At 43.8% G+C, this 16,117-nt stretch overlaps 1 protein-coding gene across 4 annotated transcripts; it reads right to left on the bottom strand.

The window, feature by feature from the left end:
- Positions 1-260: 260 nt before the first annotated feature.
- MED20 (mediator complex subunit 20) lies at positions 261-15,967 on the bottom strand. Of its 4 annotated transcripts, none has more exons than XM_081195880.1 (4): positions 15,109-15,526; positions 12,040-12,194; positions 8,527-8,780; positions 261-5,070 (listed from the first exon to the last, which is right to left on the bottom strand). In XM_081195880.1, the coding sequence occupies exons 1-4, from the start codon at positions 15,441-15,443 to the stop codon at positions 4,855-4,857; spliced, it is 960 nt and encodes a 319-aa protein (XP_081052006.1). In that variant the 5' UTR covers positions 15,444-15,526; the 3' UTR covers positions 261-4,854. The 4 variants fall into 4 exon arrangements, with proteins under 4 accessions (XP_081052006.1, XP_081052008.1, XP_081052009.1 ...); XM_081195882.1 differs by lacking the exon at positions 15,109-15,526 and adding an exon at positions 14,613-15,081; XM_081195881.1 differs by lacking the exon at positions 261-5,070 and adding an exon at positions 7,476-7,891 and having other exon boundaries at positions 8,486-8,780; positions 15,109-15,967.
- Positions 15,968-16,117: the final 150 nt, after the last annotated feature.

Below are 16,117 nucleotides of genomic sequence, written 5' to 3'. Positions count from 1 at the left end.
CATCTCATTATACTTCTCAAGCGGAAAGTATTGAGACATTAGCTGCTTGGATATGAACATTAATTAGTAACCCTTGCCTGAAATCTACCAAAATAATGCTAGCTGTAAACTTGGTTACCAACTCGGGTCAAGGCCTTGAATAAAATACAGTTTCTCTTATCCTGTGTTGATTATATAGCCTCACAAAGATCATCTGGCAATTTCATACCTTCCAACGTTTCTCCAGTGAAAATAGCAACAGCCCATTCCATCATCATCATCATCATCATCATAATTTTATTTATACCCTGCCACTCTGGGTGGCTTCCAATATATATAAAAACATAATAAAACATTAAACATTAAAAAAAAACCTTTCCTATGCAGGACTGCCTTCAGATGGCTCAGGTATTGGATAACTCCATATCCTCCAACATTTTTCCAGTGAAAATAGGGACCTTGGATCAAATCTAAGACTGTCCCTGGAAGACAGGGACACTTGGATGGTCTGCAAGTTTGTTATATTTCTTATAAAAAGCTTGCTTATTTATTTAAGCATTCATTTAAATATGGCTAGAAGTCTGGTACAGGCAGAATCTTAAGAGTAGAAAAGCACTTAGGTAAGCCATCCTCCTCTAGCTGAAGTCCCATTAGATATTGTGCTGTGTTCTAGCATAGCAGAGACCACACCTTGACCCTTTCCTATGTGACAGCCCTTCAGGTATTTGAAGATTCGCTATCATATTCCCTCACAGTATCCACTTAACGAGATTTTAAAAACATGAAGTGGTTTAGAAATGCTTTTAAATAAATACATGTGGGTATATAAATCTGCTTTCTTCAGACACTTCCAAACTCTGATGTAGCTGAATGCGTCCCTTGGTGTTTATTTACAAAAACCAGCTTGGTGAGAAGGCTTGATTTTTGACAAGTAAGGTCCCAATCCTACACATTCTGGCTTATTCATAACACTTATAGTACTGCTGGGCGGTGTTAGATGTTAAACATCGTGATGTGTCACCAGCCACATTGCGGTTTGGCGCTATACCACGATGTTGAAACAAGCTGCGTTGGCCCCAGCCAGGTAGACGCAGGGTGAAAGTGCCGCACCTTTCGCCACCAGAGCTGGGGCCCTTTCACCCCAGTGCCTCGCAGGCTAGGGCCAATGCAGCTGGCCCAGGCCGCTACTCAGCTGGGGGGGGCTCTCCCTCCCCCCAACTGAGCGAGCCCTGATGCCTCAACAGCATCAGATTGCTCAGATGGGGTGGGGGGAGGCTTCTTCCACCCCTCATCTGAGCGATGCGACGCCACAGTAGCATCAGGCTTCGCGCAGCTGTTGTGTAGAAAAAGCCCCCCCCCCAGCTGAGCAATACGATGCTGTTGAAGCGTCGTGGTTGCTCTGATGGGGGGACAGTTTCACAGAGCCCTCACCCCACTGCTGGCTTTGGCAAGCCAGCGCCGGACTGGGGGCTCCGTTAAATGCAGCTTGGCTCTCCCTCTGCCCCGTATGAGGGCAGACTGCGATGTCTTTTTCACTCAGCGGTATATTGCTGGTGAAACCACCGCTCTTCTGAGTCCCTCTGCTAGCAGCACCCCCTGGATGAAGTTGCGCTGGGGATTCAGAAGCGGCGATATACCACTGAGTGAAACCAACTCCTCATACTGGTCCTGGGCGATATATCAATACATCGCCCAAGACCATCTCACAGAAGCTAATGTTTCTCCTCCCCCCCTCACCACGCAAACACATTTTAGAACAGAGGCTTATGTTAATTCCTTTAAAAGGCACAACATCAACAAGCCAAAGGTCTGAGCCTTGAACACTTACCCACTGCAGTTAATCAGTAAGCACAGGAATCAAAACTTATTAAAGTCAAATGAAGTATAGTTCATAGATCAGGTTCAATTTGGTTATTAATATGTTAAATTTACTTGCAGTACAAACCATTTTCCACACATGTTATGAATCAACTTGTCAGATCTTTCTGGGCTCATAGCCAATGGATTGGATTGAAAATACCAAGAAGCTTTTCTAAGTGCCTTAATGTTTAGATATGCAGGCTTAAGAAATGATTGCCTACCAATAAAAATCATATGTAATTAATAGCTTTGGCAGAATTTCTTTGTAGGCAGTGAATAACAGTGATCATTGTATTTCCTTATTATTTGTATAGTTCTAATGTTTTCTAGCAGCTGGAGGTCAATGGATCAAATATAATTAGTGCTGCAAGTCAAAGTAAATATTCTCCAGTCAAACTTATAACTTGCTTTTTGCAGAATGCAGTAGATGTGTTATATAGTTTTTACAACTTTGCCCAAATGCAAATTCTGATTACCAATAGCTTTCTTTTAAATGATCAATCTGCACGTAAGTTGGGAGAAAGTTTAACATACAATTCAATGCACCTGGATCCAAAAAGTACTATTTGCATTTTGTTCAGAGCAGGAATACAGAATTTCCCCCTCTGACTCTCCAAAAAAGTCCCCTTCCAATCCTGTAAATTAAACATTCTGCCTCACATGCAGTAAAGGCACTACATTTTCAGAGTTTACATTTTGAACTTGCAGCAGAATCCATATATGGGCAGAAATGAAAAGCAGTTGCTACCATGCACTCTTCACTCAGTTAAGTTGGGGCGAAGGAAAGAGAAGTGTTTGATTTTTCCAGTGCTGTATTGAAAAACAAGGAATCACTATGGCAAACCACATTCTGGACTTCTTTATCTCTCTCTCCCCCCCCCGCCCCCCGCTGTGCCATATGCCACATTATGCACACAGCAGCCTGATTTGCATGTCATACTAAGCAAAAATATGGCTTATCAGGGAATGTATGGCTTATTTAGGGAAGTTTTTAATGTTTGATGCTTTATCATGTTTTTAATATTCTGTTGGGAGCCTCCCAGAGTGGCTGGGGAAACCCAGCCAGATGGGAGGGGTATAAATAATAAATTCTTCTTCTTCTTCTTCTTCTTCTTCTTCTTCTTCTTCTTCTTCTTCTTCTTCTTCTTCTTCTTCTTCGGACCTCATAGCTGTTTTTCTCCTCCCCAGTCTCTTTTACTCTCAAGCTGCACCGAGTTAGACCAAGGTTTGACTTACTGCATCATCTGAACTCAAGCTTGTAGTAAAGCATTCTCCTCACTAATCAACAGCTCTATCCAAGGTTTGTTCTAGGTTTACAGATTGTAGCTAGTTGGGCAGAGAGCTAAACCATGACCCCAGGTACAGAAAACAGACTGGGCTCCTCCTCAGGTCTTTTTTACTTCCATGCCACACTAAGCTAAGGCAAAGTGGCTGTCACCTCCTCTCTGGGAGCCTACATATTTGCACTAAGCCATGTTTGGGCTTAGTGTGATCTGTGAACCAAAACTGCCTGCACTCACACAAGGCACATCCCTTTTTCATCAAAATGTGTTTTGGATCACCAAGAGTGGTTGGTACTCTGACTGGCTCTATGCACCCTACAAAAATTAAAGCAAAATATCCTCCCCCCCCCAAATACTCCGCTTCCCCTTCAATACATTTCAGGGCAAGCATGTCAATGTTAATGGGCAGAAATGCTTCCATAGTCCTTATGATAACCACTTATTTGCCACAAATAACTCCTACCTCTGCCTTCTCCTCCCTCCTCAACTGTCATGCACAATAGTTATACGCTGTGTAGTGGTTTCAACAGTACCAAATGTATTGCTATCTCAGCACAATGGTGGCACAAATTTCCATTACTGGAACACAGGTACAGAGTTTCCTTACCTGCACACTATTACAAGGATCCTGGGGCTGAAGCCTACAGCCTGTTGCTACTACACGGAATAGCACAATACCAGGCTCATACACAAATAGGTCAGGGTGAAGGGGGAGGCAATTGTAAGGCTGGGGGGGGGGGAGGTCTACACAGCCAGTCCAAATTCTTTATCAAGATTTGGACTCCGTTAATAAAGAAGAGAGGGTCCTAGATTAGTTTTGTGTTTGTTTTTTTCAATTTGGGAAGCTTTAAATGCAGTAAACACAACAAACTGTAGAAGTAACAAAACATAACAAGTTTTAAAACACAAACAAATACAATAAGGTGAAAAGGTTATGCATTTTTTTATATCATCTTCAAAAGATAATGATGCCTTAGTGATTTTGACTGAAATCTTGCTCTGTACAAGTTTTGCACTGTCAGGGCTTTTATCTGTTCCAGCAGAAAACATTAGTCATGAAGGCAGAGAAATTAAGCCCTAAGACTTCAGTGAAATGAACCTAAAGCCCAAACATTTTATTCTTCTCAAATGCTTTTTGAAGATAGTGAGATGTCAATAACTTAAACACAGATAGGCCAACAGATAATTTATCTTGCTTGCTTCAACAAGATATTACATTTCAACCCAAAATATAAATCTCCCACAAATTATTGGATAAAATCTATAAAACAGATAACATCTACAACATTAATATGCAAAATTAAAGTTCCTTTAATAAAAGCCATATTAACATATTTTCACTCTCATAGAAATTTCATGTTCACTCGTAGCCAGTCAAGGAAATCAAGGACCCCCAAAGCCCATTCTCCTATTTATATGCAATCTCAACCTGTGCTCCTTCAAGATGATTGTTTTCCTCTAGTTTCCACTCAGGGGCAGGAATCTTGCTTCAAGAGCGGGAGGCAGATCTCTGAGATAGCAGTCTAAGGCAAAGTATGCCATTATTATAAGAGAGGCATACCCCTGGAGGTTTGAAATGAGACAGAATTAATTCTACCTCTCTTAGGGAGAAAGACTGCATTGATTTAATGGGAAACAATTGCGATCTGGACTACTGGGATGGAACTGCAATTTCAACCGACTATTCAGCAAACTGATTGCTCCCGTGAAAGAAGGCCTTACGAAGCTTTCCTCATCTGATTCCTGCGACAGGCACCTGCTGCTGCTTGCGAATCTTGTTGAAGAGTTCCATGTACTGGACCATTGTGTCGGCCGAGCTGTAGATGCTGTCGTGCTTATTGCCAAACACAGAAGGGATTCCGGGAGCGTGGCTTCCCATGAAGCTTTGCATGAACTCCATTAACAGGCTCCAGCAGTCGTTGGCTACCACACACGGACAGTATTCCACCTGGCAACAGAAACAAAAGCTCTGAAGCAGCCAGCAGCCAACAAGAACTCTCCCGCGGGCATTTACGATTCCATCCCAACCTCTCAAAAAGCATAATGTTTAGTAGCAGTGGAGAGGCTCACCCGTTCTTTGCAAGAAAGATTGCTGGGGGTTAAAAAGGAGATCGTGAAAATCCTGAGGCACTTGAAAACTTTCAAGCAGACACTCTCGAGCTCTAGCTCTATTTAGGGTTGTATCAAACATTGCTGTTTCGTTCAAGCAGCAGATTTTCATTTGTGCTATGGAAATTTCCTCTCCGTTGCAGCCCCCACCCCCATGTACCCTCAAAATCTGCTCCATATAGTTGCGGGGCGCTCCAGAATAGATTTTGGAATCGCATAGTGTGAGGAAAGGGAACTCCCACTGTGCAAACAGAACTCTGGTCATGCAGCAGTGGCTACAACCCTTAAGCTTGCATGGGCTTATCACTGCAAGATTAGAATAAATGCCAAAAGCAAGGGCAAATTCAGTGCCTTTTTGGGGTGGAGTCCAGAATACTGGAAGTGTGAATATTATAAAGTAACCCCCTTCTTTCTGACTCATAGCAAATTTTTTTTATTATAAATAAGCGTAAGACTAAAATTAGCCAAAGTCACAAAACGTTTGCTCATGTCACAAATGTTGTATTAATTCTGGATTCTGATCAAATCCAGGCTTTGGCAAACCTCTCGGGGGTGGGGAGAAACGGTTCCAAAGCGGAGGAATTGTCAGTCAAGTTACCTCCCTCAAGGATTTTACTGTTCATCCTCAGCAGATGAAGACACAGCTCTCAGCTGATTAGAGACAATTACTGAACCCAGAGGTGGAAGTAATATTTATACAGTATAGCTACAATGCCTAGGTAATTGACAAAGTGACACAGCAAATAAGTACTAGGTAGCAAAATGAAAGTCTCAGCTTTTCCAGCATATGCCTTTAGTTCTGATCACTGGATCATGCCTTTGGCTGAGATCATCAAGGCCACCTTGTCATTTGTTTTAATTGGCATTCATTGCACAACAAAGGTTTAACGCTACAAATCCAAAAGAAAAGCTTTGTGTAGGTTTGTGCATGTAGGTCTATGTTCAGAGCTTGCTAACCACTACCCATTCAGTTCTCCATAGGCATTGGACTAGCCTTGTTTAAAAATCAAAACCATGCCCATAAATCGGCATAAACAACTCAAATTTAATTTGTGAATCGCACCCTCTCAAATGCATTTTGATTAGTTCAGAACCAAAGACAGCACAACCTGTTCACAGGAAAAGGTTTCATCTGTAAACATTAGGTCTTTGAAAATACTTTTTAAAAATTGTTCAAATTAAAAGACCTAAGTGTCTGGATTGCCGAGCCAAAGTTCAATTAGTAACACAACCTCCATTCTAACAAATGGATTACACTTTGAGCACAGGTGTAATATGCCAAGAGACTCTCCTGTCAACAATTCTGTTGTAGCATTCTGCGTTAATGGCAGTTTCTGGACCAAGCAGAAGGGAAACTCCATGTAGAGTATATTCAGGTAGGGCAGCCTTGAAGTTACCAAGATGACCCAGTGCAGGATTGCTTTTTTCCTTCAGAGGGAGCGCAACCCCATCTGTAGTAGGCAATGGACCAGCTTCTCAAACACAAAAACCACTCGCCCACAGAGCCTCTTTCTTGCCAGGATTCAGGCTCACCTTATGCCCTCTCATTCAGCCCACCATTGCATCCAGACACTGGCCCAGGATCTTCACTGCCTCTTGCTTTTAATGCTATGGACAACGAGAGCTGAGCGTCACCAGCATATTGATGGCACCTTGCTCCATTTGCCCCAGTGATAGCCCCTAATGGCATCAGAGATAGAAATGGCAAAGTCTGAATCTAGCAGTGTAAAAACAGCCACCAACACACACACACACACACACCATTACACTGCTCCAAGACCACTCAACTTCTGGGGCACTGCCATAAACTCCAAGATAGCACTGGTATGCATTAGCTTTTTAAAACGTCTTGAGGAAAAGCAGCAGTGGACTCTGCTCGGGAACTGACAACTGCCCAAGGATGTCACCCCACTGACACCAGGCTTTCCCTCAACTGAAACAGCTCAGTGACCTTGAGCTGTCAGCTGTCTGAATCTGCTCCGCTAAGAATTGCCCATCCATCCATCCATTCATTTTTCATGAACTAGGCATATATTCGCCCCCTAAAAAGCTCATGTTATACAAAGCCTACAAAGCACTCTATGGAGAACAGTTACACAGCTAATGTGCTACAAATGGTGCTTAGTAAGCTCACTGTAACGGGATCACTTCTTTTAAAGCCTGTGTGCCAAGCAAATCAACCATCATGTGAACCCTCAGGTTGAAATAGTCACGGCTTTGCATAGAGATAAAAGATCATGAAGGGAAAGACAGGCTTCTCAGCATGTGTGGAGAAAAAAATGAGTACAACATAGCAATTCCCTTTTTGAGATACAACCACTTAACCAAAGTGGGGTGGGGGTCTGGACAGGGATATGGGAAGGGTCTGTGTAGGTATAATGAACCCTGGACCACCCTGGTGCCCTGCCTGTGTGCACACCCAGCTGCATGCTCTGAGGGGAGAAGCCAGGAACTGTTATGTCCTATGGAAGGCCTGGGGAACCTGTGGCACACCAGATGTTGTTTGACTCCAGCTCCCAAGAGCCCCAGTTAGCATGCAGTCCACACCACCAAAGGCCCAAAAAGACCGTCTCACCTCCTAGATACTTATTAGATATGTTTCCTGATTCAGTAAACTGTTAGCTATACCTGTACTGAGCTGGAGCTGTGTATTTTTCACTCTATTGGACGCACTGGACCATAGGATGCACCGGATCCTCTAAGCCAAGGTGTGTTCTGTGCGTTCAAGGTGCGTTCACCCGAAGCCTTCGGAACTCCCGCTGGGCTCTGGAGGCTTTGGGTTCCTTTTGACCTGCTCTTTGGGGCTGGCGGGGAGGGGGAGTGCTGCTTTCCCCCACTGCCAGCCCCAAAGACCAGGTCGGGGAACAGCGGAGGAGGAGCGCCGCCTTCCCGCTGTCCCCACAGCTTGTGGGGCTGGCGGTGAGGAAAGCAGCGCTTCTCCACATCGCCACCCTCCAAACCAGGTCGGGGAACAGTGGGAAGGTGGCACTCCACCTCCCCGCTGTCCCCCGAGCTTGTGGGGCTGGCGGTGGGGAGAAGTGCTGCTTTCCCCACCGCCAGCCTCCAAACCAGGTTGGGTTTGGAGGCTGCTATCCGCAAGCCTTGGGAGCCCGGCGAGCACTCCCGCCAAGCTCCCAAGGCTTGCGGATAGCTTCCTGAAGCCTGCATTTGCTCCATAGGACGCACACACATTTCCCCTTCATTTTTGGAGGGGGAAAAGTGCGTCCTATAGAGCGAAAAATACGGTATATTACTTCATATGCTGACTTCCCCCCTGTTTGAGGAGCATCCTTACCTCCACTGATATACCACGGGCGCTGGGCCCCATGGTAACAGTGCCAATCTTCACCAAGAAATCGCAGTATTGGTACCGGGTTCCCCGGCTCTCTATCTTGTTCCCTTTGGCATTCTGAAAGAAGCCTTTCAGCTTCACCATAAGCACGTCAAAGTTGGCATCCGCTATGAGGCAAGGACCATTTTCAAAGAGAGCGAAGCAGCTGAGGGGATATTCGGAATTGTGCATCACATACATCAGCTTGGCAGCCTGCCCTGAAACAAGAGCAGCATTACTTTCACTTCAAGGTTGTTATTCCTTCCCTCTTAAGATGCTTTAAAATGAAACATCTGTTACATTCTCCTTTGTCTCTTTGCTGCTTGACAACCACTGGGGCTGTTACAGAATCTCTACGTCGCGCAGGTCGCTGAATGGCTTTTCCAGGCTAGCAAAACACAATCAATGTTATTTTACTTAAGAACCACGATCTTGAGATAAATGAGGATTTGTTCTTTCTAGAGTATATACTTCAGATACACATCCGCTTAACCTCCTTACAAAAGTACACTCAACAACATTCTTTGGCAAGATGGAGAGAAAAGGGGTTCGACTATAATTTGAACTACAACAGTCACTGCAAAAATCTTCAGAAGCCTAATTAATCTATTGTGGCACAGTACTATACAGAGCACAATGAACACAAGACATGGGATTGTATCCAGTGTTGCAGCTCTATTGGCACAATGGACTTCTGCACACACAATAGAGCTTCCTCTCCCTCTCTGGTCTCCTCCTCCATGATCTCTGGCTCCTCATGCACCTTCAAAGTCAGCTCCAGAGGGTTGGGGACAGGATAGAGTTGCCACATTTCAAAAAGTTAAAACCAGGACACCCCGAAAGTTGTTGAACTTTTTTTGGACAAACCCAGGGAAGATCCAGACGTATGGCAGCCCTAGGCCTAGGGCAGGAGGACAGGAAGAAGTCCTGCACCAGGAGAGCTCACTCTTCCCTGTCCACCTCTGGTAGGTCAGGGACAGCAGGGGAAAATGCTGCCTTTTAGAACTCAGAGGTACTTCAGTAAGGAACAAAATACATACAGTGCTTCCAATCCTTCCCCTACCACGGGAGTGGGAGGGGTGGGGAAAATGCTGCCCTCAACGTCACCTCTAAGGAGCACATAGAATGTTTTGTCTCCCCAACTCTGCTTGGAGACAAAGACCAAGTTGTAGGGGCTGGGAAGCCACTTCCTGCGGCTTGCTAGGCTGAATCCAGCCCACAGGCTAGCCAGCCCTGCATTGTAGCCATGCCCAAGTAGACATTAGCACTAAGATCTGCATCTCTGTTACGCTCCAGAGAAAGTTTGCCAATCCCCCTTAAAATGAAGGGATTAAGCTGATCTGATCAATGGATCAATTTGGTAATAGCAAACGTTGGTCCTACTGTACCAGTGGGAATTGTACCAGGCAAAAACGATGCTTTTGGTCCACAATTTGCAGGATTTGGGTTATATTTGTGGCCTATTTCTTTCCAGTTTTCAGTGGTGTGGGTTGTAATAGACCTGTCTTTTATATATGTTTGGAATGGATGTGATTTTAGACTTCTGTTTTTATACCTGATTTTAATGTCTGTAATGTAAATTGGTCTGGGGTTGTTTTTTTAAAGACAAGAACAATGATGTGTTAGCAACTGATGTAACTGTCCCCTGTGCTGCAACTGTTTTAGGATTCCAAATAAGATGCATCTTTATAACTAATCTAAATGAGGCTTTAGAAATACCTCTTTAAAAAATCACTGCAGGGTTTCTCTCCAGATTAAACTAGTAGTAATACAGGCAGCCTAATCCGATCTATTTTTAATTCAGATGCTCACTGTCACTGGGTTTAATAGGGCTTACTCCCAGATATGCTTACAGTACAGCTCTAGTGGTGTTTTGCTGTTTTTCCTCCACAGTTTTAATGTGCTTAGTGAAAGCCAGGAGTAGGGCATTGATTCAAGCCCTACTGAGGAACTGCAGAAATATATGTATCTCCATGCTAGCAATCATAGATCCAGCCATGTTTATGAACCTGAGGCAAAAGGATGGGTGCCCAAGCACACTGCTGACATCTAGAGGGGAAAATAATTAACTTATGAGAAAAGTGGCAATGAACATTTGCTGGCAATCCAGAACGGCAAACTCCCGGAGCCATATTCCACGGTGATGAGGAATACACTGAACGTTTCCAAGTTCCTTCAGGAAATCTGGCTCTGTAAAACCTCAGCTCTGCTAATTATCTTCCAGATGAATTTAATTCAGGTCTAACAAGCATCACATAGCTTGTAAAATATGTTTTGCTTAGATGAATGGAACCTTGAATCAATCAAGTGTCATTTGGAAGACACAAACATTGTTGAAATGTTCATTTGTCAACAAGTTTTTGTGTAAAAGTTTCTTTCAAAGACTTACTTGCAGGGTTTATCTGATGATGCTAAAAGTGCTTGATGCTAGTGGGTTGGATCCTGACTAATGATACAAAGGTCCACTGAAGTTTGTTTCCGCTGCAGTCAATGGAACAAGCAAGGACGCTGAAAAGGGTGTGTGTGCGCAAAGTGGTACATCTATACCAGCCCAAAGCCAGTGGAGGGTGGGTATACTCTGAGATTTTAGATTTTTTAAGTAAGTCTCAATCCCTTTTAGAACAAAGATGTACAGGTGCCATTCAAAACCATTGCTTTGTGAGATATGAACCCACTCTGATCGCTGAGTGCTAGAGAGAAATTTAGATTCATACAACTTGAAGAGAAGACCCCCAAACGATTTCAAAATTACCCAGGAAGTCCTTCATTCATTGTCCAGAGACTTCCTTGGCCGCTTTAAATTTTTCTCTCTAAATTCCTACAATGGAGAAGAGAGTGGTTCATATGGAAGTGATGTCTCATATTCCTTAGTAGAGAACTGATGGTTCCAAAAGTTAGCAGCAAAGACAGGACTTCATGTTCTTTCTGACTCAGGTTCAGTTTAATGCCAAAACTGATATTTTTCTGAGTATGTGTATATATATATATATATTTTAAATACCCTGCTAATACAAATACAAATAAAATCAATCATTAGTATATTGATGTTACAGGGGCTAGATACTGTGTTTGAGAAAGCATGAGTTAACGCCTTGCAAAGTACTCCTGTGCTGCCGTACTTTTTTTTCTTTTTGCGGGGTGGTGGGTGGGTGGGGAGAGTAATGTATGACACCCCTGCAGTGTAGTCCAGGACTGTTAGCCAGCCTCTGGATGTGTTAGATTTATGTATTTATTTAGGGAAATGCAGTTAAGGCCACTGTACCAGCAACATGGTTTGTGAGAGGAGAATTAATTAAGTTTTTCCATCCTTGGGGAGGAAATAGGGAGATTCTTGAGGATGGGTTGTTGCTACTTGCATAAACACTAAAATGGGTACACCCATGTTAAGGACTCAAATCCTTTTTTGGTAAATAAAAAGAATGAACAGTAGCAGTTTGACCTGCTGTAGATTTAAATTGTAGAAAATTAAATGCTTACCTTGATTGCCCATTGTGGAGGGTGCAGTGTGGTACGTTTCGCAGTCTACACAAAAGGTCCCGTGTTTCTCTGCTCCAAGCAGCTCAAGCTTTCTTGTTAAAATTTCAACTGTTTGCTGGACACTCTTCCCCTCCGTCACTGGCATCTGGGAAACACTAATACAGGAGAAAGGATTTCAACAACAAAAAGGCTCCAAAACTTCATTGATCAGAATCACAGCCACTATGTACTTTAGTTCTTTATATGCTACCCAAGGAAGCCCATGTTTGTAACATCTTTATTGCCAATATTAACATAGCACTACCAGTGCATATGACCCCTTTGCAAAGTAGACTGTAGTGAAAACAAATTTAAGTTGTTATTATATCTATTTTTAATTGCTAACTGCTTTGGGATGCTTCATGGGCAGTGATAAAAAAGTAAATAAAAACAAAAAATTGTCTGCCCCGAAAGGCTTACCATCTAAGTTTCAATACCGTTGGAGACATACCTGGTTTTTGTTGAATATCACATACTTTATCTCAAGCCACTTCCAAAAACCCAAATAATTAATAAATGGGGACTTATGTATATAGGCTAAACTGACATGGAAGAGTGTTGAGTGTTAACTCAAGCCACAAAAATTCTCATACTGTGTGGAATCTGCTTTATAACCAAGAGCATTTTGTAACTACAAATATAGACTTATTAATAGTTACTTGCAATGATTACAACTAGGAAGACAGACTGGAAACCAGAAGAGAGTTGCTGTTCTCCCACTGGCTGTGTTGATATGCCACAAGTAATTGAGGTACTGCAAGTGTGTGAGTAAACATTTATGGCCTGATAACTTTTATGATGTTATTTGCAAGGCTGTATAAAGCATTTGAATGAGACTGAGAGTGAGGTAGACCAGACAAAATCTGCTTGTTTAAGATGTTTTCCTACACACCTTGAATGTGCCATGCAATGAGGTGCAAAACTAAACACATTGACAATAATTTATTCAGCTGGTTGTCAAGGCTGGTAGACGTGCACACACACTTGTAATAGTGTACTAGTGAAGAAACATACATTTCGCATAGACACAATTTTTACCCTTTTAAAAATGTTGTATGGCTGGTCTAGGTTGTTAGAAGAGAAATAAGATACACAGTGTTTTTTCTTTGTTTCAAATCTGCCCATTTACTAAGATTATCACCCATGGTCCTATCTGAGAGCCCCAACTTTGAAGCGTAGACAAGACTTTCTCATGGGCATGCCCAGGCTGAGGAAGAAATATTTGCTTGACACCTCTCTTTTTTTACTAACGTTGGTCCCAAGGTAAAACTGTTTTATTTGAAAGAGTTTTTCATCTTAGATAGCATAAGGAAGCATAAGGATGCTCTTGTTGTTTATATTTACTAGCTCTTGAGGCTGATGTGTTGCATTTGGTTTGTTTTTTGTTTATGTACCACTGGGAGGAACACAGAGAGAAGAAACACCATGGTGTCCTGGCAAAGCCAGATGCTTTCATCTGCCCCACCTGCAGTAAAACATGTCTCTCCCTATCGGTCTCTACAGCCACATGTGGCACTGTAACTCTCCAGTGGTCCTGCCCTTACATGAAAAGAAGCCCAGTGCAGCAATAGTATCATAAAAACACTGTCATGAAAATTAATTTTAAAAAGTCAAAAACGTTCTAGTTTATAAGCATTCTAAAAATAGTTTAAAAGCAATAGCCTGATCTCAGCTAACGATTTCAGGATTTCCAGGAACGGTATCTTTCAGCCATCCATCAGCTCAATAAAGAGGAATCTTTTCAAATTCCTCCTAAAAGTCAATAATGAGGGAGGGCATTTCACAGGTGGGGAGGTGCCACTGAGAAGGCCCTGCAATGAATCAACAACCCAGCAGCCCCCAGTTGTGGCACTAGCTACTTCAATATGTATATTTTAATTGTAGTATAAAAATATTTTTTATTGTTGTCTATATTTTTACATCATTCTCCTGTAAACTAGTGTGGAAAGGCTAGCTATTTTAAATTAATTAGAGTGCAATCCAAACCACAACCAGTGTCTGTCCCCCTCAAGCTGGTGGGGGAAAGTAGGGGGCAACTTGCTGTGTCAGCCTGGAGCTAGCACAGCAGTCAGGCTCAATTCTGTCATGTGATGGCAGTGGGGCTGTTTCCGGATCCAGCTCAGCCCTTCCCCAGAACTTCAAGGAGGCTTGGATTGCTATGCCCGTAATACTGAACTCTCTGGATTCTCACGGGGATAAAATGGGGAAAGAGAACTGTGTTTACCATTTTAACAAGCAGCACTTGCCACCTTGGAAGAAAGGTGGACTTGAAATAAAATACTAAAAATCTGTAATTTATATATCTAAAGGTAAGTCAACAGCAATAATTGACCAGATCCCAGATGACCCTTTGGTAGACTTCATTGTCCATTGTCTTCTCCCTTTTTATCTCCTGCCTTGAGTTTCCACCTAGGTTTAGAGGATGTGTTACTAATGGGGCAGCCTAGCTAGATGGGCAGGGTATTAATTATTATTACTGAATCCAGGGCAGGGGTGCGGTGAAGATGTGGTGGTACCAGCAAGCACATACTTGCCTACATCCAGCCTCTAATGTCAAATGCATCCACCCAAGGATCCTGACTCTCTGCGTCCTTCATCTTCTCAGCCTGAATGTCACAAACCGATCTCCTCCTTTCTCATAATCAGGCAACTGCCTCGGCTATTGCAACAACCCCCCGTTTGCGGGGACACGCAATTCGTTCACACAGCCAGGTCACCTACTTACACCCCCCTCCCCCCGCTGAAGGCTTCTCAACGGCAGTTGCATCTATCTAAACAACCCTGCCTCCTCCTGCTGCTGCTTCACGAGCATCTCGACTCGCCTTGTCTTTAAAGCGCCGGTAACCCAATTCTACTACAAAACCCGCCGTTCGCGTGTTCACACGTTACAGTTCTAAAACCTATCCTTCCCCAACTTCTTTTCGAAGTCTTTTCGGCTACTGATCGTCTCCCATCAAGCACCACCAACCTGCTATAAACTCTGCGGCAGCATTTTGCAAATGAATCAATACCCGAGTCAAAATGCCGTACCAGGTGACTCCCATGCTTCCGACGGCCTCCGCGAGAGACAGGGGGGTAGTCCTTGCAAAAGAAAAAGAAAAGATGGATCGCGGCTCCAAGGCGCTTCCCTCCTGCCCTTTTAAATGCGTGCAGAGAATGGTCTTCGGGGCGTCTGCACAGGAGCCTCCTTGCCGGAACAGGGGCGAAGAAACAGCCTCGCCTTCCACGCTCTCACAGAAGAAAGCCAAAAGGAAGTGATGCAACCGAGCTGAGAAAGGCCCCATCCAGAACCAGCCACCTGGTGCTCCAAGCAGGTAATGCAGAAGCATAGTCCAGAGAGGAGCAATGGTCATCTGTGAAGCCATCCTGCCCGAGATCCGGGTCTGGATCAGTACCTGGATGAAATGGGACCAGAAGGAAACCCCCCATGGTGGAAGAAAGGCGGGATTTTTTTTAAATTAAAAAATATAATAAGCGCTACAGCTATAAGCCATAGTATGAATTGAGTGGGATTTTGGTCTGCAAAACCAAACCAGTCTCAGCGCCAGCTCTAACCTGCGATGATATTGCAGGGTCGCGTAGCTGCCATGCGCTCCAGCATCACAACCCAACTACACAGAGAGTATTCCTACATCGCAGGGTTGTTGTCAAGCCCCCAACGTCAACACCACAGAGCTGTTGTGGGGCATGTTTTTTCTCCGCCTCGGCTTGAAACACGGATCTGCAGTGAGAGGACAGGGGGCTGCATCGCCACGGAAGTCTGAACAGGCAGAGCTATTCATAGGGGGGTTTTCCTTTGAGGGTGGGGGATGCTTCTTCACACGAAATAAGCACTCCCTCAGCAAGGGAAAGTACGCCCCAACTTGCCGCGGCCATTTGCCCCTGAGCAGCGCCGCCAGCGCGAGATCCCGGGATTCCTCCATTGATTGCTATGGGCAGCTGTCACTTCCGGCCCCGAGGGGCATTTTAAAATGGCTTCTCTGAGCAGAAAATAAGAGGGTGGCCCACACTCAGGCAAACTCACAAAGACTCACTTAAA

Source organism: Podarcis bocagei (assembly GCF_964188305.1).
Source record: "Podarcis bocagei genome assembly, chromosome: 5".
Taxonomy (NCBI): Eukaryota; Metazoa; Chordata; class Lepidosauria; order Squamata; family Lacertidae; genus Podarcis; species Podarcis bocagei.
This window is presented reverse-complemented; position numbering and strand designations above follow the sequence as displayed.